At 50.9% G+C, this 27,761-nt stretch overlaps 7 protein-coding genes across 7 annotated transcripts; 4 read left to right on the top strand and 3 right to left on the bottom strand.

Moving 5' to 3' along the window:
- Nucleotides 1–985: 985 nt before the first annotated feature.
- CGCS363_v009758 (uncharacterized protein) lies at nucleotides 986–2,968 on the top strand (the record flags this gene model as incomplete). Its single annotated transcript, XM_036641607.1, has 1 exon — nucleotides 986–2,968. The coding sequence occupies one exon, from the start codon at nucleotides 986–988 to the stop codon at nucleotides 2,966–2,968; it is 1,983 nt and encodes a 660-aa protein (XP_036493534.1).
- Nucleotides 2,969–10,229: 7,261 nt separating this feature from the next.
- Nucleotides 10,230–11,697, top strand: Slc16a8 (Monocarboxylate transporter 3; the record flags this gene model as incomplete). Its single annotated transcript, XM_036641606.1, has 5 exons — nucleotides 10,230–10,242; nucleotides 10,310–10,590; nucleotides 10,646–10,770; nucleotides 10,821–11,216; nucleotides 11,283–11,697. The coding sequence occupies 5 exons, from the start codon at nucleotides 10,230–10,232 to the stop codon at nucleotides 11,695–11,697; spliced, it is 1,230 nt and encodes a 409-aa protein (XP_036492866.1).
- Nucleotides 11,698–12,915: 1,218 nt separating this feature from the next.
- CGCS363_v009756 (uncharacterized protein) lies at nucleotides 12,916–14,117 on the top strand (the record flags this gene model as incomplete). The annotated part of the gene is made up of 2 exons (XM_036641605.1): nucleotides 12,916–13,615; nucleotides 13,672–14,117. 2 exons carry the CDS (start codon nucleotides 12,916–12,918, stop codon nucleotides 14,115–14,117), a joined length of 1,146 nt encoding a protein of 381 aa, XP_036492868.1.
- Nucleotides 14,118–16,587: 2,470 nt separating this feature from the next.
- On the top strand, nucleotides 16,588–17,355 carry xgeA-2 (putative xyloglucan-specific endo-beta-1,4-glucanase A; the record flags this gene model as incomplete). The annotated part of the gene is made up of 2 exons (XM_036641604.1): nucleotides 16,588–16,898; nucleotides 16,956–17,355. 2 exons carry the CDS (start codon nucleotides 16,588–16,590, stop codon nucleotides 17,353–17,355), a joined length of 711 nt encoding a protein of 236 aa, XP_036492828.1.
- An 816-nt stretch (nucleotides 17,356–18,171) lies between these two features.
- CGCS363_v009754 (uncharacterized protein) lies at nucleotides 18,172–19,139 on the bottom strand (the record flags this gene model as incomplete). Its single annotated transcript, XM_036641603.1, has 6 exons — nucleotides 18,172–18,332; nucleotides 18,384–18,461; nucleotides 18,524–18,601; nucleotides 18,655–18,717; nucleotides 18,786–18,841; nucleotides 18,898–19,139. The coding sequence occupies 6 exons, from the start codon at nucleotides 19,137–19,139 to the stop codon at nucleotides 18,172–18,174; spliced, it is 678 nt and encodes a 225-aa protein (XP_036492865.1).
- Nucleotides 19,140–20,277: 1,138 nt separating this feature from the next.
- Nucleotides 20,278–20,793, bottom strand: CGCS363_v009753 (uncharacterized protein; the record flags this gene model as incomplete). Its single annotated transcript, XM_036641602.1, has 2 exons — nucleotides 20,278–20,616; nucleotides 20,677–20,793. 2 exons carry the CDS (start codon nucleotides 20,791–20,793, stop codon nucleotides 20,278–20,280), a joined length of 456 nt encoding a protein of 151 aa, XP_036492867.1.
- A 2,385-nt stretch (nucleotides 20,794–23,178) lies between these two features.
- On the bottom strand, nucleotides 23,179–24,480 carry AFT6-1 (Enoyl-CoA hydratase AFT6-1; the record flags this gene model as incomplete). The annotated part of the gene is made up of 1 exon (XM_036641601.1): nucleotides 23,179–24,480. One exon carries the CDS (start codon nucleotides 24,478–24,480, stop codon nucleotides 23,179–23,181), a length of 1,302 nt encoding a protein of 433 aa, XP_036492673.1.
- Nucleotides 24,481–27,761: the final 3,281 nt, after the last annotated feature.

The raw sequence follows: 27,761 nt of genomic DNA, 5'->3' as shown, positions 1-27,761 counted from the left end.
CAACACCGCGTCGCCTTCATCGTAGTTTCCCCTCTCAGAATGATATCTGATAATCCTGAGTCAAGCGAGAAATTCGGCACCAAACTTGGGCGCAGAATTAGCGATCGACACCCGTCATCGGGATAGGTGTATCTGTGAAGGTTCCCTCGGCCCCGCCGATGCGATGATGCACGGACTCGGAGGCCGGATACGGCTGGTGGGATGGAGCTGCAGCTCCGGGGCAGCCGGGATTATGTAGCTCGTGTCATTTGCGGAGATGTGGGTCGCGGGGAGCTGTGAACTGTATCGTGTTCAAGGACTTCGTTATGCCCCGGCTGTCTCCAACATGGGGGTCGACGAGGTTTCTAATCTGAGTCCGCTAAAAGTTGCTGGAACTGAACGACTCCCGGACTCCTACGCCTAGGTTCTGACGGTACCAACGACATTTCTGTCGAATCCGCCGGCGGTAACTTGCAGTCTGTCGGAGATGACTTCCTTCATCGGCGCGGCTATGCACTGCATGACAGAAACATGCTCGCATTGTCTCCAACATCCATTGCTACCAACACCAGTAATAAAGGTCAAGGCTGCATGATGTGTTTGGAATGAACAGCTTGATATGCAGCCCGGAGGCACAATAGGCGAGTTACCAATCAAACCATGGATTGGAAGTTGTCGGAGGAATCGGACCCTCGTAAATGTGGTGCCGGACCTGTTTTCTGCCAATGGCAAGGGACCTAGTCTGTGGCCTCCACGTCCAACAGAGGCATGTTTGCTGCTGCCAAGATCTTGTTGGTTCACGGGGTCTCAACCAGGGCTTCTGCCTCAGCCCAGCACGTCTGGAGTTGACATGGTGCCCTCACCGCCAACAGTATTTCTCTCCAGATGCCTACCCAACTTGAGACCCTTCAACTGACCTCGCTCTTCAAAGTTATCTTCCCAGTTGCTATCGACAGGTCGAAGAACAAAACTCTAGTCAAACAAACCCATTATCACGGCCGACACCATGGGCTTATCTGACGAGACGCGCCCTGGAACTGACCCATCAGACTATCTCATGGAAAAGTCCAAGGTTCGAGACAAACACACTGAGAATGAAGACAACAGTGGTCGAATACTCGGAAAGCGAAGCCCCTCGGACGGCATACGGCACCTTCTACTTGACACTCTTTTAACCCTTCCCTCGATTGCTTTCATCACATATGCGTTCTTGGTTTTAGTTAACAATGGACGACCCATCGATCAAAGTCCAGTCCCGCTCTTGAGGACAGCAGCCATTTACAGCCCCACACTATTCCCGATCGCATTCTCTGCCGTAGCTGCCAGCTTCCTCAAAGCCGCTGCCGCCTGGAGACTGGAACAGGGAATATCGGTACTCAGTCTAGAGTATCTTTTAAACTGTCGCACAGTCTTCAGCGCCTTCACCACACCGATATCACTCCGGGCCGCGAACAGACTCACGCCGTTGTTCATTATCCTCTGGGCCCTCTCACCTCTCGGTGGTCAGGCAGCTTTAAGGGTCATGGAAATGGTGCCTTCAACCGCCACGGAGCCCTGGCTCTTCCAAAACCTTGAGTTCATGTCTGCATTCAGACACTCAGGCCCCCAAAGCTCAGCCGGCTTCAGTCTCCTGCCCTCCATCCAAAGCGCTTTCGTCACGGCATTGGGAAGCCCAGCAGATATCAAGGCTGAGCCGCAATATCTATTTGGAAACATCAAGATTCCAATGGTAGAAGCATTTCAAAGTTTGCACCAAATGGAACACGACAACAGACAGGATGACAACAGACTGGACAACGATGGATGGTATCAACTGGACTCAAAGTCGGCTACAAGTACTGTATGGTCGTCGATTGCAGGTATTCCTGTGGCTACTCTAGGCGGTCTTTCATCGAAAGCAAACTACTCTTTCGCCTTCGAGACGTCTTACATATACGCCGACTGTTCCGTCCAGAGAGGGACATCTATGAACTTCACGGAGTGGGCGTCATACAGGCAAGAAGGCCCAGGCAGATACAGCACCAACAGAACTCTCGTCATCTATACTAAGCGGCCCCCCTCGCCGTTTGATACGAATCCGTTGGAACTTGTGTTTACATCATACGCCTCCACTCAGGAGCTCACAACCATTGCCACCTGCTTTTTGAGAACCACCTACGTCGAGATTGATGTCGGCTGCCATGGCACTACATGTGGAGCGCGACACGTACGTCCGTTGCAAAAGCCGGATAATATGACAACACGCACGGTCTTAAACAATATGGCGCCTGAAGGCCAACCCGGTTACGGAACAGCCGGTCTGTTTGACGGGTTCATGAGCACATTTGTCCGATCGGGGCTCTCCCTATGGGATCTCCAAGAAGGCCGACAGCTTAAACCCTTTGCTTCGGCACTTGAAACCTACTTTACCGAGCCTGACTCACCATATTCTGCGGCGGGCATTAGCTCCTGGGATGGGACTGACATATATCCCGTTGGGCGTCGCGTCTTTTCACAGAGATTCTCTCAGCTTCTTAACACATTTTGGCTCGCTTCCGTCGCATCATACAATATCACAGGAAATTTCCACTTCCAGAGTGACATCGGAACGACTTTGCCCGGACCGATCATCACACAGAACATCACTGGAACTAGGACTCCCGACTTCTTGGTTATGAGGGTGAATGACGGTTGGATGTTGACCTTGTTTGTGGCCTCCACAGCGATGCTTATTTCTGGGGTTATCGCTGCCGTGCTTGGTTCTATGAGGCGAGGACCAGATGTTTTGGATCATCCGACTTTCTTCTCCAGAGACAGCCCATATGTCAACGTTTCTTCGTGCTACTCCGGGTCAGTGGAAGATGCAAGCGAGCAAGTTAGGAGGACTAGAGACATGCGAGTGTGTATTGGAGATGTCAGTCCAACAGAGGAGACGGGACACTTGGCCTTCGGCACTGTGAACGAGGCAATACCGCTTGGGTTCCAAAAGGATGGAAGGTGCTATGCTTGATTTGGGGATGGAAGAAAGTCATGAATCAGTCCCAATGAGATGCCCTGACAGCCTAGCCACAGCTCAGTCCGAATTCCATGAAAGACGTATGCGATGATCGTATTGATCCATGGATGCGGAAAGCTGTCACAAATGCACATGCACCAAGTTGGCATCATACGTAAAAGAAGAGCACAGGCAAAACGAAACTGAAATCTGAAAGTGGGACGTTGTCAGGTTGATCATTGCGGTTGATAAAACTTGTTATTCAACGTTGATGCATTGAATACAAATCGAAATCACTTGGTGATCCCTATGCTTGTGATGGTCAACTGCATTTGCGTGCTTGCCACCTCCAATTTGGTCAACTGGCAACTCAAATACAGCACTCCCCTGTCGTGCCTTCATTCCATCTTGTTCATACAGGACGAGAGTCACCTCGTACGGTTGCCATCATATAGCCAGATGAGGTGCGCTGATTGTTTCCACCGAAGTCATTGGTCGCGTGTGGAGGCTGGGCGTTAACCATGAAGATGTTGAGCTGTATTTGGGGAGGTTTTCCAGCACCATAATCTGGTAAAAGATACAGTTAGTCATTTGTGTTATCGACGTGCGTCGTCAATTTCTGTCTCCTTAGCAATAAAAAACCTACATGGAAGTTGCGGTCGCTGATTGCTTGTCCATTGAAGGTACGCGAAAAGAGCGGGTGGAATAGCCATTAAAAGCCCAAAAAGCGCAATGATAGCTTCAATTGACACAGTCATGGCGAGTTGGTGGACCTAGGTTGCATGGTGAGAAAAGGCGGGAGAAGACGTACAAGCTTCATCTAGTGTCTGCTGAAGTAAAATACAAGTGCCTCCACTGCCCAAAGCAGTGAAAACGTCCAGCGCTTCAAAGTGGGACCCTGCCTCACAGCGCGAATGGGCTTTTGATCCGCCATTATGCATATGCCAAGTTGAACCGTACAAACTTGGGGAATTGGTAGTCCCTATCAAGCCAATCCAGTTTCCTATTCAGCACTCTCTCGCTGGTTTAGAGCAGGGCCTGCCAATCAATCCTCAGTCAACAAGAGGATAGGGAGGGAGGGGAGTGCGGACTACCGATGCTGCAAGTTTCTACGGCAAGCCACAAAAGTTGCCTGGACTAGTCATCAAGGGCACTGCGTCGTCAAAATTCTATTGAATCTAGTGCACCTCACTCGAATGCCATTTATGTTGTATTGTTGTTCTCATTATTTCTGTCTCGACTGATTCAGTTAACCATGTTTTCTCCCGTGTAATTAGTCCACAACATCGTGCAATTCATAGGAAGGCCGCAGCGAATTGACGTTTTCCATGCCAGCCCCTGAACTGCCTTGAATCAATCTGAGAATCATGGAACTAGTAAGTCTTGTGAGTCGAGAGGGCTTTTCTTTGTAAACGCATACTTTGAGCTGGCCGGAAGGAGCACCAGTTTGGTGTTATTATTCGACTAATACGACTACTCTTTTCGTTCTATGTTGCCATGGTCTTTTGTATAGGTTTCCGCCCCCGTCGTCGTCACTTTGGTCGTAACTTTTAACGTCCCTGTTGTCGTCTCTGCAATATACATTGTTATTTACGCTGTCCCTAGGTATCTGTCCTCATAGTCAGATGTTCTCGCCTGGAGCAAGCCATCATGAAAGTTATAAGAACCGACTCCCTTTCGCCCATCCTGTGCCGTTCTCTCAGACGCGTTTTCTGTGACAAACAGAAGAGGACCGCGACATACTTATTTTGCAGCTCGATGGTTCCAATGTCTCTAACTATCTTGGGCTTCGGCATCTTAGTTCTCGAGGAACGTGGTAGATCCAAGACAAGATGACATGTTGGTTGATCGGGTGCGCCGCTGTATGGCCCACTTTCTGAACACCCTTTTAGTTTCTTCTGAGCATACAGAAAAGATGGTGATTATCTGAGCTCCCTTCACCGAACGCAGATGTTAGAGTCTGCCTGCCTTTTGGCTTACGGCCATGGCTGCTAACAGCCGGCCTACCGTGCAAGGGCACCATTACAGCCAGCTTAATGGCCGGAATATTGACTAGCGTCTGCCTCTGGTGCATTGCGGCGCACCTGAAGCCACCAGCTTCAGCGCCAACCCTTGAGACAGTCAGAGACACGCACACGCGTTATGATGGGTTTCCCTACCAAGTGATAGGAAAAGGGTGACCTCGTCAACGCACTGCTGCAAAAGGCGGCAAGAAATTATCCTTCTCCTCTGGAAGCACCGGAATCAAAGAGATTCCTTTGTCTGTTCCACGTCGGTCAACGAAACGACCAGATGCAACTTTCAAGACGCTGTGCCACACCTCATGTCACAACGCATGGCATGACCGCCGGATGCGCCGTTTTCTTGGCCCTAGCAGGCTGACGCTTGAAGTCACATTATCGCAAACGTTGCATTGGCGCTGCATGTCGGATCTCTCTGATTCACAGTATCTTTTCCTCAAAATTAACCTGCAAAACGACCCTTATCCAGCACCTTCGCTCGTTCCAAAGCAGTTATGATCGAATCTTTAAAGTGTGCTGAGACAGCTTGAGATTTCATATTGGATCGAGGCAGTCAGTTGACACTCACCCGGTTAATCTCGCGTGAAACGCATGTAAGGCGCTGATGACTTCAGCCTCCGCTACCCAAGCAGACCAGGCAAGTCATGAAGTATGGTTGCACGAGGCGTATAGACACGTTGTAACGAGCAAATAGCGGCCCGCTGGAAGAACGTGCCTTGAGCCCACAGCCACCAAAGTCGATCACAAGCCCCATTGCATTGTTTTATGTCTGAGTGTCTTTCACATGCCCTCATTCGGGTTGATCCGTACTCTTTATTGCAAGATTGAAGAGAAACTCAACGGCGAACCACCCAATATTGCAAGCTTTTCATATAACGAGTAATTGACTTGGAATAATACTGCTGTTAACGAGGCCCTAGGCGGCACTTATCGTCGTTTACGTCCGGGGCCTCAAGCCTCAACCTCCACCAGTAGTTAGCAACAAAGCAGGAAGATTGCGCTAGGCAAGCCGGAGTTGGCGCTCAAAGACAACAGTATGGCAATCTGATCCATATGCCATCTAATTAATTACTGGTAAGCTCAATTCTGCCACTGTTCATTGTTTCTAGGCAATGCTGTTCCTGATTTACCCGTCACGTCGATGTCATTCCAATAATTGAGGAGGCAGAGCTGAAGTTCGGTTTTCGTGATGCTTCACACCACCAGTTCCAGTGAGAACAAAGATGTACTAGGATCGCGTGAATAAAGCGCATCCATCCCCGGCCACTCATCAGGTCAATTTCTAGTTGCCATCAAACGAACGCAGCAAGCTGTCTATCGTACCTTTTTCACACTCTCCGTCGTACTCTCTATCCACTATCTCAGGCAATCTCCCCAATATTCTCCACCATACTCTATACCACTTGCCCCCGCTATCTCAAGAAAACAACTTTTGCTACTCTTGAGTATCGACTACAATAGCAGACAACGTTCGCGCCACTCCTCAGCAAGCCTGATCGCCAGCTTGAACCACCTGTGCGCCCAATTCAGCGATATGGTCCTCGTAACCTTCGCGCTCATTATCAGCCTCATTGAGGTCATTTTCAAATTCCTTCTTTCGGTCGGGCAATGGGTAGTGGACTTCCTCCGCGAAAAAAGAATCAAGGCATCCGCCAATACGTTACCAAGTACGGGTCCACCATATGCTGCACCCAACATAGACCATATTCATCCATATTGACACCCTCCAGCCACTAGTTCATCACCACAACCGCCGATCAACACCACCAAAGTTCCTTGTAATGAATCAACGGGCCTCACTGCCATCAGCATTCACATGCATCACTATGTTCGAGAGGAGCACTACAGCGTCATCATACAAGGGGGTCCCCTCCACGGACCTATCCACATGCCAGTAAGGTTGCCCTCATTCATCAGTCCTTGCTATTTGGTGTATGTTCTGACTTGAGAAGTCACCACTAGTCCGTGGCAAATTCAGGTGGTGTCCTCTGCAAAATGGCGCCTGAGAACCAGCATCTCTCTGTTGAAGACAATGACTGGCGGCGCGCTTCTCTTTTGTGGGGACCTAAAGAACCAGGCGTCGTGAAAGCAGGGGTCGGTAGAATTGACTGCCTCGATGTGACTGATTGCCCTCTGGCTGTGCAGTTCAGGTTTCGCCGACAACATCGAGACGTTTCTCAATAGTTGTGTTATTACTTAAATTCAAGAGGAGGAAGGGTTTCAGTAAATAGGTTTACTTTGGGCCGCGAAACTAGACTGCTCATCGCCCAGGGCAGAGGTCGTCTTGTAACTCGAAGACAAGATGTCATATGTAAATTTTAATGATACCCGACACAACGTTCTATGTAATCATACGCTGAAAGAATCATCCAACGTTGACTTCCAGCCAATGACTACGGATGGAAACTGAAGCCTAACAATCCGCGCAAATTGTTGCACGGGGCATGCAAAGAAGTTGAGAGCAACTCCTTCGGGACTCTTCAACAATGGAATATAAACAGGGCTCATTTAATTCTGAGAATAGTGACAGAATTTCACGATATGGGAGTAGAGAATGCCTAGTGGTCGAATGTCTTGTTTGGCTAACGTCTGGTGTGTACAGATAGTCAGATACATGGCCGATTACATCGGGCGGGGACACCAATTGACAGACGGCTTGGGTGGCTGGACATAGTTCCCGAAGCACTCCACTTGCAGTAGTAATACTGACGTTTGACAGATTGCCATATTAATTCCGACTGTTTCCGAAAGCAAGGACTCCATTATGGGTTGCGTAGTCGATATTGTCGGGAATGGCATCATGCCTGGCTTACTAGCGGTCCCGCGTGGTTGATTGAACGCTGCATGCAGACTCAATTAGAAAAGCATCCAGTTGATCATGGCCTTGGTCTTCTTTGTGGTATCAAGGAGTCATACTTACACGGAAGTACGCTGACGGCTTCTTTCTTCTTGAAATTACGTCTCCACTGGACAACATCGAGAATCAACTTCCCGATACCGGTAAGAGCAACAAGCATAGCAGCGATGAAAGCGAAGAGGGCTCCGATTGAAAGATTCATTTTCGAAGCGTTGATATATTTGACTGGAGAGGGCCTTTTTGTCGTTGTCCTGGTCGTTTCTTGGGAAGCCGGTGGGTTCAGTATTTAATTAAGGTAGGTACACTAGAATGTCGCTGAGATCTGATCTCGTCTTTTCTGTCAGCGAACCCGCTATGAAGAGAAATCATGTGTCAAATCCGGGGACAGTTCAGACGGTTAGGGGACGCCCATGGTAAAGTCGCCGAACAAATGTCAATGGTTATGAGAAAAGACACCATTAGCCTCAACCGATCAAGCGTCCGACGAAACACTCTTAGCATTCCATTCGCCCGAATCCCAGAACCGAATAACTCATCTATCGCACGTCGTTTCCCACCATGTTTCCATTGTTCTTTGCTTCTATGGAGATTTAATGGCTTCGATCGTCGCATAGACGCTTCTGCCTTTCGAGGAACTTCTGATGAGAGGTCTCGTTTCCAGCTTCCTGTCTTTCGCCCAAGACCGCTCTCGTTCTAGCGCCAGATTGGCGCCACAGTCTCAGCAAGCCTTCATCAAGCACTATAAGTCATAAACTGGCCTTGATTGGGATTAGCTCTGCCTTGCCAGGCATAACCACGGCGGCATTACCGAATTTGGCGCTCCGACGCTGCCTAAATTCCATCTACAAGGCTATCTCCATGTGGCTATGTCAAGTGCAACGCAGCAACCTTCCCGGTTCGTCGTCCGGAACGGTCCAACGGCGAGAGAAATCATGCCACCCGCGCGGCATGATTAACCTTATGTAGGCTAGCTTCACTCAGCTCTGGCCGGCATTTACCGTCTTGGTCTGAGTCTTTGTGACACCAATCCGAGAACATTTTGAAAGATTTTCAATTCAGACACTGCAATTGAATTCGGGTACAAACTTCGTTCTGGAAGGAAAGGCGTCTCTGATGCTAGTCAGGTTGTCAGACTCCACAGACTTCCGCAGAACCGGCTGTGATGATGCACAACTAACCTACCTAAGGTAGCTCACGGTAACGGGCCGAACCATGTCGTCATTGGTGGCCGAGCCTATGTCTTACATATTTAAAGCTGGGGGTATCTCATGGGTGGATATTTTCTTGATAATGTCAGGATCAGTTGTGCTGCTTGATACGGTCGTCAATGTCAACTGTGATTGCTACCCAATTTCAGGGCAGTGCAGCTTTTTACAGGCGAAAATGAGAGAGAGATATGATTCATCTTGCGGTATATAAAATGTGGAAAACAGTAGGGTCCGCAGGCGACCCAAAACCGGCGGGGCCTCCGCTCCAAGAGGGCACGTCGATAAGCCTCCATGCTGATTACCCATGTTGGATGGCCGTGTGGCCAATTTAGACGTTGTAGGAGATCGAAATTCGTGCAATAGAGTTGTCGCCGTGAACGTGAAAGGTTTTGGAGAGTTTTTATACCATCAGGATGTAGTAAGTCGATATGAATCGTTGGAACTTCGCCCCCCTGATTGTATCAATTAGCGAAACCAACTGCGCCATGCGGCGGCAGGCCTAGCTTGATTCTGCTAAGACAGTATGCTGTCAAGAGACGAGAACCTAGAAGTGAGGATATTGATACTATTTGAGAAGTCAAATAGGCGACCCAACCAATCGCTTGGAGCCGTTTTCCGCCAAAAACAACGCCAGCATGCAGACTCAGCGTCATTTGCCATGCGCCGATAGCCGATCAGCCAGCAATTTACCGACTTCCGCTGGAGATTCTGACCGGCGCTTCATCCCCGGTTCACATAGGGTGCGGGATAACCAACGGAAGCTGGTCGTCTCGGAATGCGCCGGTCTTAGCAACCCCGTCGGGCGTTCGTCTAAGCATGGGGGTCATGCAGGGCGCATCCTTCGTGTTGGTTGAGGAAGGATGTTCAACGTCTGGTTTTTTGACTGCCCAAATTTGCTTCGTTCGTTCATGCTCTGTCTTTCAAATCCATTCAGCTTCGTTACAATATACTTCTACCGAGTTGCCCAACGATCGGGCCGGAATCAAAATCTCGTATCGACAACTACAATGCTATCCACCAGAGACGGCCGGTCCGATCTGGCACCAGCTGACAAAGCGGTGAATATTCCACCTGTATCGCCTGAAAATGCTGCACTAGAAAATGAGGCATTATTTTCCGACGATGATCTCCCACCCCGCGATCGTGGGAGGGCGGCATGGACGAGCCTCGTCGCTGTGTCAGCCATCGCTATGGCTACTTGGGGTAAGCGGTGCTTTTCCCCACAAACCTCCGGCATTTTGAGGCTATTGACGACGTCCTTCTGTCACAGGCTTTGGAGCTACTCAAGGTGTTTTCCGAGAATACTACTTCAAGACGCCTCCTTTCGAAGGAAATCAGTTAGTAGCTTCCACAGGCCTACTAGTAGTCGTGAGTCAAGCAACATTCATGGATTCCTTCTCAAGGACTCAGCAGATACAGGGCCTTCTTCAAACGCTTCCGCCATTGATTCTCAAAATCATTTCATCGAACCCTCAATACAAGTTTCACATGATGTGGAGCGGGATGGTTCTAGTCGTAGCATCTTCTATCGGTGCTGCTTTCTCGACATCTGTAAGTCCTTCGTCTAGTGATGCTACGATGTAGTTCAATACTAATCTTTACGAAGGCGGTCCAGGTTATTATGACACAGGGACTCATGTATGGTTTATCGAGCGGCCTGCTATTTGCGCCGTGTCTCACATTCGTGGACGAATGGTTTCTAAAACGACGTGGTCTTGCCAATGGCATCTTGTGAGCTGCAAAATATTGGGTAGAAAATGACGAATGGCTGACTAGAACAGCTTTGGCGCACCCAACATTGCTGCCGCAGGTCTTTCGCCCATATTCTCCGTTCTTCTCAAGCGCTTTGGTCGTCGAACCACCCTCATAGGATGGACTTCATTCGCAGCTGTCATTATTTCCCTTGGCATCATCTGCGTTCGCTCCCGATGTGACAGCAAGGCGGAGGTAGCGGCAGCGTCTCAACAGCCGTACTCAATGAAGAGAATATTCAAGAAGTCAACATTCTGGTTGTTTGTCCTTTCTATGACACTTCAAAGCCTGGCGAATAACTTACCTGCCAACTACCTTCCCAGCTTTGCGACCGACCTTGGTGTTTCGCCTGAAAAGGGCGCTCTATTGGTCACTTTCTTATCGCTGTTTGGTATCATCGGTCAGATATCAATCGGTGCCCTAACGTCAGTTATTATGATCAAACGCATTTGCGCATGAGCTACCGGCTAACCTAATTATACCGACAACAGGGACGCGATCGGGCCTTTGGTGCCCATGCTGATGAGTACCCTCGTCAGCAGTTTCGCCGTGTTCGTGGTTTGGGGTCTCGGCAAATATTACTGGAACATGGTAGTCACATCTATACTGTTTGGTGCATTTGCTTTCAGCTTTATGGTCTTGCGCAGTCATATGGCTGCAGTAGTTGTTGACGACCCCAATCGCCCAAGCGAGGAGTTGTTCGTGTCTGGAATTCTTCTCTTCACCCGTGGTGTCATTGGAGTTGCTTCGGGATATATCGCTGCAGCTGTCCTGCAGAACAATGACCATATTGGGGTTCAGCCCGGATACGGTGCTGGGAAATGGCGTGATTTTATCATTCTTGTGGGAACTACGATGACGGCAGCGACCGTTGGGGCGTTTGGTTTGTGGAAAAGAAGAAGATGATTACAGGTAAGAGAGCTTTTAATCAAACGTGGTAGCATTTTTGCGCGACCGGCGTGTCTTCATCCTGACCATATGAACAACAATTCCAACGTGTTAGTGTTGAAGGGGTGAAGACTCGTGATTATTAATTTTGACAGAGACGGTATCGATGTAAGAGTGATGGTAACAATGAAGGAGAAATAGAAACTCTGATAGCTGATACCTAAATAGCAGTCCGCCTGGGCAGCAACCCCATCTATCACTGAATTTTGACAGAAGAAGGCAGGACCTGTCTGAATATTATCTGACTATATCACGTCGGACAATACCTATCAGCTGTCAACTTGAAGCCTATACTATCCAAGAGATTACAGACGTAGATGCATCCTTCTCACGGCTAATGGACCGCGGCAGACTTGAAAGACTTAGAGACCCAAATAAAGAATAGTCAACTTGTGGCTTGTTTTAGCTGAAATTCTCCTCACAGCCGGGTTCCGACATGATTAAACTGTTCACTGTATAGACAATGATTCGTCTAGTCCATTCCGCGTTTCACGGAACTAGATGCAACGGGCCACCATTACCCACCACTACTAAGCGGACTCGTAATGCAGGACATAAGGAACCCCAACAGCTTTTCCGAAACAAAACCTTCAAACATTCAAATCCCGTCGGGTGCCATGACGTATTGCTACGCAGTAGCTCGGACGCAAACTCCACTTGACTCGCACGTAGGAGTGCAGAAGCCCAGGCCCTCCGCACTGCAGTGCCAAGCCTTCGGGACCGTCCCGTCTGACCAACGGAGTCCGGGTCGTCCCCCGCGAAATGCTGCTATTCTGCGTCGCCAAGCGAGGTCCATCGCTGAACGTGTCACTGACAACCTTGGTTTTGGGTGTTTCTTCGTACGAGATGCCAAGTCTCGCTACCCAACCAGCGCCGTCTGTTTGTAGCTGAGCGTGTATCATTACGTAAAACTGGCACCTCCGTGCGTTTCTCCTCACATCAGGTGCACTGCCGTGGGCAGAGTTGCGTCGACGTAAGGTTCGCAACACAGAACTCTAGGTGTGTCGTGCTCGAAACCCCGTGACCCGCGCCCGAGCTGGGATCCTGGTTGGGGGCGCTTAAGCGGCGCTCGTACGCGACGACGTTTCCTACATCAGCTGCAGCTTCCCCCAATGCTGCCCTCACCAGAACCTCCGAAGCTCATGTTCTATACATCACGACGACGCTAACGACATCATGACGGGCGTCACACGACTGGCTCTGCGCCCGGCTGTGGTCAGAGAGGATTTCGAGGCCGACATGGAGAGCGAGTGGATGGGAACACCGTCCGAAGACACTTTTGCCGATGAAGACGAGGTTCAGGTCGATCCCTACGGTGATCTCATTCTTCGAATTGGATGCAGCCCAAATTCTGGTGAAAGCCCAGCATTTCGGGTCTGCTCAAATGCCCTGAAAAGAGCATCGCCATTCTGGAGACGGACTTTGGCTGAAACCGCCGAGGAGACCGGAACGGCAGAGGAAGATTGGTATTGGACGCCATCACTATTCGCATGCCCATACGAGAAATCTGATGGGCTGGTCATTTTGCTCAATATCATCCACTCGAAATTCCACTTGGTACCCAAGAGACCATCCCTCTCGGAGATGTACAACTCCCTTTGCCTCGCCAGCATGTATGAAATGGAACAAGTTCTGCAGCCATGGATCGGGCACTGGTATGACGTTATCGACAGCTTGGAATCCGCGAGAGATGGGCACAGTCTCGCAATGCTAGCATGCATTGCGTGGGGGCTGGGTGATGAGAGACTATACGTCAGGACGCTCACCGATATCACCCTCACATGTGTGGTGCACGAAGGCGGGCACATTATGACTGCCGATGGAGTTTGCCTGGACGATTATCTTCATGATGCGTTAGGCTCTCCAGTGATTTCAGGTAAGAGCGAAACTGCTATCTCAGATTAGATTCCTGTCATACTGACCTTCGGCAAGAAAACATCCGCTTAATGCGCAACCAATTAGCATCAGAGTTACCAGCACACATCAACCAGCTCATCAAGCGCTTGATCGAGGGTAAATGGATGTGCGCAGGGATCTCTGACATACCGATAACCAAAAACAAGAAGTGCGACTATGTCGTGCTGGGAAGCTTGTTCGCGGGACTGATTTACGTTCGAGGCTCCAAGGCAACAGAGCTGCAAATGAGGCAGGATGAAAGTATTGCAGACCTGCTCAAGTCAGTGAAGCGGGTGTTGTCTTACGTGTCTTGCTACGAAAAGCATACAGAATGCAATCCGGCGGAGAAGATCGCCGACGCCATGAAGGAAACAGTTGAAGACTTAGACACATCATTGAGCGTGGGCATACTCGAGCGAATGCGGGAACAGCGACAAAAAGCAGGTCTAGAAGCACAGACTTCTGAGGAAGACAAGGGATGAGTTATCGTCAAGTCATGGCATGCATGGACCACGTGGAAAACAAAAGTTTTGATGTTGTTACGAGTCAAACAGTGCTGAAAGCAGTGATTTAGTGGAGCGCGTGTCAATATGCGAAATGAGAAATGTGATCTTTGCTTTCGGCAACTAGCCAGAACTGGCCTCTCAACACGAATTGGGACAACTGGGCAGCATGTTTATTCAGTCACCTGATTAAGCTTAATGTGACTGTCAACTACGCATCGTATGTGCCGCATCTTTTCATCAACTTAGCTTTCGGTCAAACAAGAGTTGCCCGATTTGTCCGAAGCCGCAACGGGGCGCGGAAAGTCCCTCATCGTACCCAATCAGCGCTGATCTCGCTTACGATGCAGCGCAGCATCGACATCCACTTGAGCTGGCTATGAACGGAATAGCTTCAAGATCCGGCTGTGTGTTCTAGTTGGTTAAGATTTCTCGTTCACATCATGTGTACCTGATCCGAGAAGGTCCCAGGTTCGAGCCCTGGCACGGTCAGATTACTTTTTGATGTTTTGGTCGACCGGCATTCATCTCGAGAGTCGTGTTCTAGAGGCAATTGGCGGTGTCTTCCTTTTGAACCTGGGTTGACAGGCCGAGAGCAATTGGATGACAAACGGATTGCTATGGCTTCTTTCGTGTGCCAGGCCTATGACAGGCCTTTTGAGCAAGTTCTTGGGGTGTTTTGCAGGCTCGCTCCGGAGCGGCAATCTCGGTCGCCGGCGACCGGCCGGTTCGGCACTTTAGCGCCGCCCACTCGGTGCCCCTTCGCTAAGCCCCCTTTATTTCAGTGTGACGGCTACCCGCCGGGCTAAGCTTTGGATCGGGGGATTGTCCACCAGTAGTCGTCATTGAAGCGGCGAGGTGCATCTGGAATGCAGACCGGTTGACGCGGCAGTTGATCTCGCAGGAAAACCGATCATCGCGTTTCAAACACAGCGCAACGCATTCGAGAATGCGATTTGGCTAGACGGCTGTCGCGGCCGTATCGATGGGCTCTGCAGCCATCATTGCAGCTGTTTCCCGGCGCGCGGAGCAAAACAAGCCGTAAGGCGTGCTTGGCGCGTGGACCGCATCCTGGTAATCTGGGGGAGGTTCGCCGACGGGCTGGCCAGACCTATCTTGGCGCGGCATTGTGAGCGATTGCCGGCATAGGTGTCTGCGCCTTGCTGCAAGGGATACATCAGGGGCAAACGATCCGGTGGGGAAGCAGAGGCTCTTTGTGAACGGTGAGCATCACGGGGCTGGCCGACGGAGATGACTTCGATTCTTGAGTCTAGCGCCAAATTGGTTTTTACTGAATACGGCGTCTCGAGAGCGATCGAGTTGCTTGGCGAGAAAAGTGTCCGTCGGAGTGTTCAGTCATCGACTGCGAAGACACCTTTGATGGCGTCCCCTAGCAATGACGTTGTCTTACTGAATTTTGCAGGACGATATTAAGTGCCATTGAGCAAAAGCAAAGATAATCGGGGGGGGGGCGGATTGACATAAAGTAGCAGTGCATGTGGCAATGGTCTATCCAGCACACGGAGTTAGCTTCATATATATTCTGTGGGGAAATATTGGTGAAGCCGCAGGGAACAACACGGCAACATCGGCTAACCATGGGAACTCCCTAGCCTCCTTTTCAGGCTCTTCTGATCTTGAGAGACGACGAAATGTTTTTCGAGGCCGAACCATGGAACGCCCCGGGAACAAACGATTTCCCCCCTTCCCGAGCACGGGATTCCGCAACCGACATTCGATATCGGCTTTCCAATGTATTGATTGGGGGGTTATTAATGCCGTCCAAAATCGGGTGAACACGAGTCAAAGCTCAATTTCGACGGTCGCAAACCTTCTGCTTTTGGGTGTGTTGTGGCCGGGATGACACGGCTTTCAGTTCTCCCCTAGAGCCCTTTTGGCTGGCGCAACACCACATTTACTTGACAAGAACGTAACGGGCAGATTAACCAGCCCACTTACCCCATTGGTGGAGTCATGTAGAGCGCCGCGTGGTGGGCAGCGTTGGACGTCGGTAACCCGAGGTCTTGTTAAGGTGAAACTGCCCCTGATTCTTTTCGCACCCAGCGGCGCACCCGCTAAGCCCGCAACAAGCTTTCCGTCCGATGCTTAGCTCCGGCATCCCGGTTGACACGGGGCCCAGCGTCGACAGACACTCACCTTGTGGCCGGACACTAACGTCACATCTGGCATTCGTCACCGTAATTGGAGGGACCAGTCTTCGTTCTGGAAGGAAAATGTTTGCCAAACCCTGACGTTCGTTAGCATGTTGTGAGTATATCAACTGCCGCCCTCCCGCCGTTGGAGCTGATCTTGGCATCCGATTGTTGGTCCATCCTCCTTACAAACCAGACGTTCTCTTCTTGCACACACATTCGCTTCAGTTCAACCAGTCATTCTTTGCAGACTTCCATTCACGATGCAGCTGTCTTCTTACCTCGTCTCGGCCATCATGGCCGCCACCGCCATGGCCAGCCCCACGCCCACCATCGAGAAGCGCGCCACCACCTGGTGCGACTCCTTCGGCTCCCTCGCCACCGGCGCCTACACCGTCTACCACAACAACTGGGGTGCTGCCCAGGCCACCTCCGGCTCTCAGTGCACCACCTTCAACTCCCTGAGCTCCGGCTCCGTCTCTTGGTCTACCTCTTGGACCTGGGCTGGCGGTCAGGGCCAGGTCAAGTCCTACTCCAACGTTGCTCTGGAGAAGGTCAACAAGCAGCTCTCTGCCATCAAGTCCATCCCCTCCAAGTGGACCTGGAGGTTAGTGTTCTCTTCGAAGCATTTACTACTGTCGCCTTACTGACCTGAAAACTCCAGCTACACTGGCTCCAACATCGTCGCTGATGTCGCCTACGACCTGTGGCTCGCCCCCTCCGTCGGCGCCAACAACAAGTACGAGATCATGATCTGGCTCGGCTCCTACGGCGGTGCCGGCCCCATCTCCAGCACGGGATCCAAGATCGCCTCCCCCAAGATCGCCGGCACCACCTGGAGCCTCTTCTCCGGCCCCAACGGCGACACCACCGTCTTCTCCTTCGTTGCCCCCAGCAACATCGCCAGCTTCAACGGTGACCTGAAGGGCTTCTTCGACTACCTCGTCTCCAGCCAGGGTGTCGCCAACACCAACGTCGTCACCTCCCTCCAGGCCGGTACCGAGCCCTTCTCCGGCACCAACGCCGTCTTCAAGACCTCCGCCATCTCCATCTCTGTCTCCTAAATGGTCTCAGTGTGACCGTTGAGTCGATCCAACTGAGTTCGATCTTGATTCAGGGGTTTGATCATGGCGAGTATTTAGCGTAAAAGCCTTTTCGACACGTACATATTGTTGCTTTCCGTACATAATACAATACCAGAACCCTAGTTGGTCTGCCACAATTAGCTTGATCTCTCCCAAGTGACTCTCAGTAGACTGACCGTGACTGTTGAAGTTATGGATGAGGGGATGTCGTGCAAGGTGCTAGACTTCGGTCACGTCTGATGGTCGAAAGTCATGACCAAAGACCCTAGCCGCGATGGATTTTGTCCTGGCCATTCATCAGCATGCCTTCGGGCGTTCCATGAGCATTGTATGCTCTAGAGGATTGTCCAACACAATAAAAACCCTGAATGTCTGTAAGATGGGAAGTCTCGTACCGTTGTTGACTTAGTCACCGTCTCAGAAACGGAACTACGAGTCAGAGGGAGTTACGAACATTGAGGGGTCGTACTGCACCCTCTATCCAAGTGAGATACCTCGTGAAAATGATGGAAACCGTCAATGACATCGAACAAGCGGGAATCCTCTATCCGTCACCGAGTCGCAAGCAATCATTTTCACTTGCAGACTTGGCATAACATACAAAGCTCTTCCTGTTTGATCATCCATGGATGGTAGCTTGTTCCTCAAGAAACGGCCAAGGCACGTTGTGAATCTCCTCAATATGGACACGAAATTACTGGGGAATCACGATGCCGAGCCAGATGCCTAGTATGTACTATTGGATTGAGAATATTTACTTCAAGAAATATGATGATCATGCCAGTGACCGTCCCTTTACTCGGCCTTCTGGGCCGGGATGTTGAGGGTAGCAATGTTCCACGTCTTGCCGCCGTCAGAAGTGGTCATGGCACCACCGGTGGCACCATGCTCCCAGCTTCCACTGTGTCCAAAGCTCTTGTCAGCTTCGCTAAGCACAATAGAAACATCCTTCCAGGCTATGAATGAGTTAGCTTCGGGCTTTGGTTGACGTGATGAGTGAGACAAACTGTGGGCAGGGTGATTCGCGCAGCCGCCGCTGGCGCACTCGATTGAGATGTAGAAGATGTTTCCGTGCTGTCCCTTGCCTGTGCAGATGCAATTAGCATTGGGCGGAGCCAAATGTTAGTCTTGTATCGGAAGGACGTACTGGTGTTGACGGTGGAAACAAGCTTGCCGTCGACATAGACGTTCTGGTCCCAGAGCTGGGTCGACGAGTTCAGCTTGTCTATAACCGTGGTCAGTCTTGATATGCCGACAACGAAGAGGGGCCTCGCTTACAGTGAGTTCTTACAGTCGACCCTGCGGAAGCCTTCACGGGGGTGCCAACGGTGGGGTTTGAGCCTAGTCACGGATCAGCGCCGGTCGATCAAGTGCCGCATTCGAGAGCGGCTTCAGATAGTGATACGCACCGACCAGGGTGTACGCGAAGTTGCACCAATTCTTTCCTCCATCTTCGCAGTAAGATCTAACATGGATCGTCAGCGATGCGCCAAAAAATCGTTAACGTTGATTGCGCCATACCCGCTCGGAGAGTTTGAGGTAACGCCCTGGAGGAAGGAAGCCTCGTTCTGCATCATGATGGCGCTCCAGATGGCGACATCTCCGGAGATGGCGCTGGGCAGCTCGGGAAGGACAAGAGTTGCGCTCGCCTCTTGGATGTAAGCGTTGCCGTTGGTGAACAGGGTGACGATGTCGGAGTTTGCCTGGGCAAGGCTGGCGAGTGCAGCAATCATGCCGCCGACGGTTGCTTGGATTCCCTTCATGGTGCCGGAAATAGACTTGATGCGATTCGGAAAAGACTGTTTGGGGGTTGGTATCGAAGAGTCTATTGAGCGACGCTAAACAAACACAAAGAGGATAAGCATAACCTTATATGATCGTGGCTAATCTCTTGATCCCGCGCAAATACACAATCGAGGGGACATTGCGTCTGGAACTTATCCGTGTGGGAGGCATGTTGGTCTCTATTCGAAACTTCGATTGTGGTCATTGGAACGTGCGCTATCGTGTCTGAGGAACTTTTGACTCCGCAATATACTGCTTTCATGATCGTTCCAGTTGCATGGTAATTATCCCGTCGGACCACAACCGTTCGGATGAATCGCTGACTCGATGCGATTGGAGGAATCTCCTGCAAGGGCGGGGCTCAGGGGATAATGTGCGAAGATCTGGGGGCCTATCCACTTTTTATGCGGCGCAGAGTCTCATTCGTTTACGTACAGTAACCTTCTTTGCGCATCATAAAATGGCAACTCCCGCCGGCACAGATTCGTCTACAGGGCGCGTATTGCTTTACGAGATTACTTGACTGGCTGGATGACTCTCTGTACATCGGATGCGCCCTACGGTCGCTGCCTGGAGATGCCATATCCATCAGACGGACCACTCCGGCTGTGCGACAGCGGACCCGCCCCCTTTACGATGTGAGCACCGGATTGCTCCGGACGCGATGCTAGAGTTGCTGCCCCTTTGGTAAGCGGTGCAGTGATTCTAATCGGACCAGCGCGAGCATCTCACCAAGTTTTGCAATCAAATCATTGCTTCCTGTCCTCGATGCACACCATTAGGAATTTGGACGCTGAGTCGCGACTCGAGATTAAGGGATTACGCGAGATGTTGACCCCATTCTCATCAATCCCAAGCGGAAGTTCATTCGCACAGTTGCGAGCGAGTTCAGTAATCATGAACAGATGCGAATAAATTGCTTTCCCTTTTGCCATTTCTTTGGTTTGTAAGATTGTTCTCGCATAGGCACCATCGCCCCTTCAACCCGCTTGAAACGTACATCTCAAACCAACCGCCAACCTATGATAACGGTAATCGATGTACAAACATGAGTTCATATAAACCACACAGTTGTTCGCGAATATTCTACGGATTCTCCACGGACAAGACCGCTATTTAACCGCCGCTAGATGCCAACTCGAAAAGATACGAAATGCTAGGAGTATCAAAGCTCATCGCCGTAGAGTCAATATTCGACAACACCATGCTGGGGCTATCTGCTAGGCCTAGGCCTTGATCCTCACTAAGTTCGAGCTGAACTGAAAAGGGTGTCTCTGACGGAAGGACAAGTGTCGGACTCGGCACAGAGAGATTCGAATCGCGGCACATGGAACCATAGTCGATCATAGACCACAGCGCCGCCTCCAGTTCTGGGCCCAGATCAGGAGATTTGTGGGCATTGAATAGTGACGTGAAGAGATGAGCGTGACTGTTGAAAGCTAAAAGTCGACGATGCTGCCGAATCATATCAGTCAGACTCCAAGATAAAGCTATTTGGGCATCAGGTCGACTTACCATCTTGGAAGCATGGTCCCAGAATTGGCCCATCTTCTCGAGGATGCTTAAGCTTTCCTGGGTGGCGCGTAGCATTTCCGCCGATCGCTGGCCTCCATGATGTTTCTCGGCGTGCATGTTGAGTGACAAAGTGCTGCCAGCTAAGCACGCGGAGTAGGCATAGAATGAGGCACCAAGATGGCACCCGGCTGCTGCTGCATCATGAAGGACGTTGATTAGACTCCGTGCGTGGTCGTAACTTCTTTGGAAAGCAAGTAAGAGAAAGCTCGAGGGAGCCTGGCCATTCCGTCCACGTAGCCGTCTGCGTAACAGGAATGGGTGGTTTAGGAGACAGTGGCAGAGGTGGAACACCGTACGCGCAAATATGACGTGCCCCACAACTTGATGGTCGATGGATCCTTCTTCTGTCCTGTTCGTTTCAACGATAGAGTCGATAGAGGTTTGGTCCATCTGAAGACGAGACTCGACTAGAAGTAGAATGGAATTGATGGAGGCGTACTCCGACCTCGAGTCCCATGGAGGAACACCATCCACTTCGCGGTCGTGGAGAACGTTTCGTGTACACCGTCCCAGAGCAGAGCCGGCTAAAATCGCGATGGGAAAGTTTCCGCGAGCTGAAGAGGGGTCCGTGTTCCAGTCATGAAGCTGGTGTAGAGTCACATTCCTTTCCAAACCCCCAATGCGGAACGTGGTCTCGTCGCATGGTAGCCGGACACTGCAATCTTCGTCTGAAATAGCGAGATGGCGATCTTTTCCGCATGAAACGAGTTTGTCGAGGAGGTATATCGACCAGAAACACCTCCGTCTTTCTTCTTGTTCAATGATAGACAGCGTTTCACTGGGTTCTCTCATCAACTGAAGATCCTGTGCTATTCGGATGGCTAGGCCAATCTTCAGCCACCCAGAGCTGGTTCGTCCTGCTAAAGCTGGTATCAGCTGGCCGGTCCACCACAAGCAAATCATTGGCTACGAGATCAACTCACATGTAAAATCGATGATAGCCAGAATATTTGTCGCCTGGGCAACATGCAAATCGGGCGAATCCTCTGCTGTCATATGATCCGCGAGTACCGACAGCCAGGCTTCTCTCGCGTAAGCTTCGGTTGCCTTGGCCCTTACTCCAGCGTAATACTCATGATCCGAAAACCTCATGGATGACGCCAGAACAGCCAGCACGACGCATTTAGGTAAGGAGTTATCGGCCAGTTTTTGTCGAAAAGTTTCTTCATGGAAATAGCCGTAGGGTTGGTTATTGCAGTGCGTGAAATATGTGTCGATCAAGGACTGCATCACGGAATCTGGGGGTAGCTTGCTCAAGTCCCTGTAATGCAGATTAACAGAGCTGTTTCAAAGAATTGTCTTTCAAAAAGCCAGAGAATACTTACACGTCATTTGTCGGGGCGTCCCGAGAGCTTCCGCTTGGAGATATTGACACCTGGTCTTCCAGGTTGAAGATGTCTGCCGCGTCGTCGTTTGGAAACTGTGGCTCAGCTTCAAAAGTTGTTTCGGTGCCGGCGAATGTGCTAAAAGAAGTATATGAGTGTCATGATCTCTCATCGTACGGCGAGCTTGAATGGAGATAAAGCCCTACCATGACTCCTTTGGTGGTTGACCACTGAGTTCTGCCAACTTGCTCTCGATCGCAGAAATCCGCTGGAAAAGCGCAGACTGTGACGCGATTAGCCCAAGTAATCCAGAGATATAAAGAAAGTTTCATTCGAACATTATTCATCATCTCCAAGAATGCTGCTGATGCGCTTCCAGACAGAGCCGACGACGTCGCCGAGAATGGTTCATAAGAACACCGTTGCATGCTGCGTCGACAATTACCACACCTTGGCTTGTCCCCAGAGCATTTGATCTTCTTCTGCCTGTGAAGTGAAAGATGATCATCAGCAACTGTAGTTCCAAATCAGTGACTCCCCAAACGCACCTGCAAGTCGTGCAGGCCTGGCGGATGCGCTTGATGCCCCCGCTGGCCGGTGGTGATCTCGGCTCAGGGGAGCCGGATGTCATCCATCCTGTCTCTGTCATGTCTTCAGACATGCTGTAAGTGTATGAACAGTGATGCTGTTCTGAAGTATGAATCTAGCCTTCTTGCGTGCATCAAATCGGTGACGTTGAAACTCCGATGAGAGGGCGCTTCAGCAATATCCGGTCGTCCTGAGCTCGATGCGGGGTAGGTCGGGATGATCACGTGGGGGCATCTAGTCCCATCCTTGTCGTCGCTGCCGTTTCCCCAGAAATTTAGCTGGAAATAGCAATCTGGGGCTGGGAGGCCAAGTTGACGCATGCAAGCTGGCGATTTGGTGAGATTTTTCTGGCTCGTCCCGGCTGGCTCGGAACCCCGCCGGAAGAACGCGAAGGTCTCCATCCCATGACATCAACGGGTCACACTGTCTCATTGGCATGTTGATTGAAATGATGAAGTATGTTCAGAAGATTTTCTACGGTAATAATATCTTGACCACCAAATTTGAAGGTATTCTATGGATGTTTGTGTCAAATCTTTGCGCGAGGTGCCTTGGCCACATATTCATCCCAGTCCACCTTGTTACGTTTTTGGAACTCCCCGATACCAAGGACAGCGTCACAACCAGTTGCCATCATTGACTCAAAGAGTTTTGCAACTCCTTCTTCTTGGGCAGTTGTGCCACCATGAGACCATGCCAGTCTTACCAAATCCTTCGACATCCTGGAGCCCCCAGGCGACGAGTGACGGAGATTGCGAATCAGCTGTTCAACCGTCTTGCGCAGCTCAGCTGGTGTGTCGGCGAGCAACGATACGGCTCCCTGGACTTTGAGCTCAGATGCCGAAACCGCCCTTGCTGTCAACATTGCGTCTCGTGAAAGCGCCAAGCCCCATTCGCGGATCACGTATCTGGATATCACTGCAGGGCAGAGACCCAGCTTGACTTCCGAGAGAGTGAACGTTGCCGAAGAAAGGCATGTCCTGATGTCGCACGAAAATGCTAGCCCGATTCCACCGCCAAAGGCCGGGCCGTTGATACACGCGATCGTTACCTTACTCGAGTTGTCGATTAGCTCGAACAAGCTCTTCAGTGGCTTGAAAATGCCCAAGCTTGCATCGCCTCCTTTACCAACAACAAGGGCGGCCTGGCTGAGGTCCATGCCGGTGCAGAAGAATTTGCCGTTCGCGCTGATTACAATTCGTGATATGGATGAATCGTTTTCGAACGTCCTGAAAGCTGCCTGGAAATCTTCGATCATTTGAGACGTGAGAGTATTGCCGTTACGCGGTGTGTTGAGGACGATGTTGCCTGTTGCCCCGGATCGGTACACGAGGATACGCTTGGTTTCTCGCACAAGTGACCAATTCACCTTTTCTGTCGACGCCGGGGATGTCTTGGAGGATGTCTTGGAGGATGTGGTGTTTCTGGATGCCTTTTTTGCAGACAAAGCCGCCCCGGCTCTGCTATCATTCGACTTCGAGAGCACCTTCGAAATCCACACACCAGTTTCCGCAAGCTTCTGCAGATTGATCCCAGTGCTCACACCCGCATTTTCGAACAGATATACGACGTCTTCCGTTGCCACGTTGCCCTTGGCTCCCGGCGCGAAGGGACAGCCTCCTAAGCCGCCGATACTGCTGTCAAACGTGCGCACGCCACATTCGTAGGCTTTCCACACGTTTGCCAAAGCCTGCCCATATGTATCGTGAAAATGCCCAGCTAGTCTTGACGGGTCAATCCCTTGGCGATTGAGGAATTCGACCAGCCGCCGTACATCTGGTGCTGTTCCCACCCCCAGAGTATCCCCGAGACTGACTTCGTAGCATCCCATATCGAACAAGGCTTTGACAGCGCGGTGGACGGCGGATAACGGCGTCGGACCATCGAACGGGTCGGCAAATATGCATGAAACGTATCTGATGCCACAGAAAAATGGTTAGCCAGCGAACAAACAACCACAAATGTGTATAGAACTTCTGACTTGCCCTCTAACAGCAAGACCAGCCGAAACCGCCTTTGTTGCTACCTGGTGTGCCCGTTGAATTCCCTCATCAACGCTACAGTTGATGTTGGCGCGACTGAATCCCTCAGTTGCACTAATGAAAACGGCAACTTCCCGGACACCGTGATCCAGCGCGATCTGAAGCCCTTTGGTGTTTGGCACCAGGACGGGGAGCCTCAGGTCCGACGATGATCGTAGCCATTCTCGAATAAGACCCGATGAAAGTACTTGGCGGCAATCTGCAAGTTGCGGGATTGCTTTTGGAGACACAACTGAAGTGATCTCTATGTTTCGGAGACCGGCTTGGCGAAGCCTCTCAATCAACGCTAGCTTGTTGCCGGTGTCAATCGGGCTTTTGACGTTTTGGAGGCCATCGCGGGGGCCAACTTCGACGATTCTAACAGACATCTGGAACCAAAACCTGTTTCCTTTGACGAACAAGCATGCGAGCGAATAACACGGCCAGAAAGGGGACAATTACGAGGTACTTGCTAGGGCTAGCTATGGTGGCTTGGTGGTGCCGACTACCTACTTACCCCGGTCTTTGGGGTCCGGACCGCTTCCCGGAACAGGTACGTACCCACTCCCAGTGCCGAGGGCCGGCCGTCCTGATTGGGCAATTCGGCTTTCATGAACCATTTTCGGTTAACGCAGTCGTGAAGAAGGAGACCTGTCGTTGATTAGCTCCTCGTTGGCTGCTTACATCCGGCGGGTGATATTCACATCGGAATGAGCTTTCCACAAAAGGGACTTTGGGGGTGAGCTTGCAGCAATACGGGAGGTTAACAATGTCATCAGAATCTCAACAGATAGCTATATACATAATCAAATATGTCATCAAGTCAAGATGAACATCAGCTTGGTATGATGGAACTAAAATCGATATTCTTCTAAATGAATTTGCGCTAGTTTACAACTTTGCCTGTACTCTAGACCGCTTCACCAATGCATTTCCAAGCTCCCTGACAAGATGCTTCTGATACTTTCCGCTGCCGGTCTTTGGCAGCTCGCTACCAACATCGGGACTTCCAAGCCAGAAGATGTACTCGGGGGCCTTGTGCCGGCCCAATCGCTGCGTGACCCATGTCCTAATCTCCTCATCAGAGGGCCTGGTCGCGTCTGAAGCTATTTTCAGGAAGCAAGCCACAACTTCGCCGTACTTCTTGTGATCAAGACCCACTACGCAAGACTCTCCAATGGCGGCATGAGATAGCAAGCGAGCTTCAATCTCGATGGGTGAAATGTTCTCACCGCCTGATATGGTCTTAGACACTGAATTGTCATAGGATAATTATAACTTACCACGAATGATCAAGTCCTTGATACGGCCGGTGATGTGGCCGTAACCTTCATTGTCAATGAAACCCTCGTCGCCGGTGTGCATCCATGTAACTCCATCTTCATCTGTTTTCATCACCTCCTGTGTTCTCTCCTCGTCCTTCCAGTATCCCTTCTGCAAAGCAAAGCCGCTGGTGCAAATTTCTCCGCGGGTGCCTCGTGGCACAATGTTACCGCTTGTATCCACGATCTTTGCGCCAGTGTGGGGGAGCACCTTGCCTAGGCTCTTGAACATCCTGTCATCGGTATCACCCAAAGCCGTAATGAAGGTGACTGGGCTGGTCTCCGTCATCCCGTAAGCAATGAGCATTCCGCCAATCTGCATTTCCTTGCGCAGACTCTCCATCAGTGGAGGCGGAACCGGAGATCCCGCTGCGAGACCGGTGCGTACGGTGCTGATACGATGACCGGACTTCTTCAGAGCCTCTAGCTCCGCAATGAACATTGTCGGGACTCCGAGAAGGGCGGTGGCCCTCTCGTTGATGATGGCGTCAATAGTTCTTTGGGCATTGAAGCTATCGGAGGGAAAGATGATGGAGCTTCCGTAGCAGAAGGCGGCTAGAAAGCCCATGACGAGCCCGAAACAGTGGAATAGAGGTGGGGGACAGCATACGACATCTTCGTGGGTGAGTTGCATCGCATCGCCCACGAACCTAGCGTCGTTGATCAAATTGCTGTGAAATTAGTTAGCGATGTGATATCAACGCTTCTTGGGAGTAAGCTCTTACAAATGGGTCAAAACTGCGGCTTTGGGTGACCCAGTTGTCCCTAGAGTGGTTTCGTTTAGCACAAAACATGCATGTAGAAATGGAAGGAGGGATCTTACCAGAAGTGAATTGGAGATTGAGGGTATCGGAGCGGCGAACCTTTCGCTCCGCACGTCTCAAAGCTGAATCGTTCATGAAGATCGAATGACCACCGTTGAGGAAGGTGCTGTAAGTCTGGCACATAATGCCTTGGCCTGGGAATCTGGCGGTGTCGAGACACACGATATGCTCAAGCTTAGACCCTTTGGGCAGAGCGGACAGGGCTTGAATATGAGACAACAGCGAGTTTGATCCGATCTGAGAAGCCATGAAAACCGCCTTGCAGTCTATTCACGGTGTCAGAAACATGACGTCGTAGTGAACAGAAGGACTAACCGCTGTGCAAGACAGCACTACTCAGCTCATCCGAAGAGTAGGTGTTGTGCAGAACAACAAATGGGCAGCCGATACGCGCCGCCCCGAGGAACAGCTCGATGTATTGATAGCAGTTTCCTGCCATGATTCCCACGCAATCCCCATGCTTCAAACCAAGTTCAAGCAAGCCTTTAGCAGTGATCTTGCTCCGGTCTGCGAGGTCCTTGTACGTCAGGCGGGTAGACTGCCAGGGCACAACGACGGCTGTGCGATCACCATACGCCTTGGCTTGGTCCTGGATAACAGACCCAAGCGTCTTTTCAAGAAGCGGGGGATCCTTCGGCCCAAATACCAAAGATGGCGTCTGCTGAAGGGGCCTGTTGGGGGAAGAGGAGGACACGACGGTGGCTGACATTGTGATGGCGCGGATGAGAGGAGTACAAAATTCTGAGAATGACAAGTTCTCAATCCGCAGAACGATAGTTCAAGATATGTCATCTGAAGACGGTCTAGCGGCAACACCCAAATACATTCGGCTCTTACACCAGAGTGACTGCACCCAGTGCTTGCGGGGCCGGTAGAGCATGAAAGCTGGGGGCGGCCTCGGCCTATCGGTCACGGTCCGAACCCCGGATTTAATCCCCGCGCCGG

This window comes from Colletotrichum siamense (assembly GCF_013390195.1).
Source record: "Colletotrichum siamense strain Cg363 chromosome Unknown KSG_Cg363_contig06, whole genome shotgun sequence".
Taxonomy (NCBI): Eukaryota; Fungi; Ascomycota; class Sordariomycetes; order Glomerellales; family Glomerellaceae; genus Colletotrichum; species Colletotrichum siamense.
Note: the sequence above shows the minus strand (reverse complement) of the source record. Positions and strands in the feature narration are given on the sequence as shown.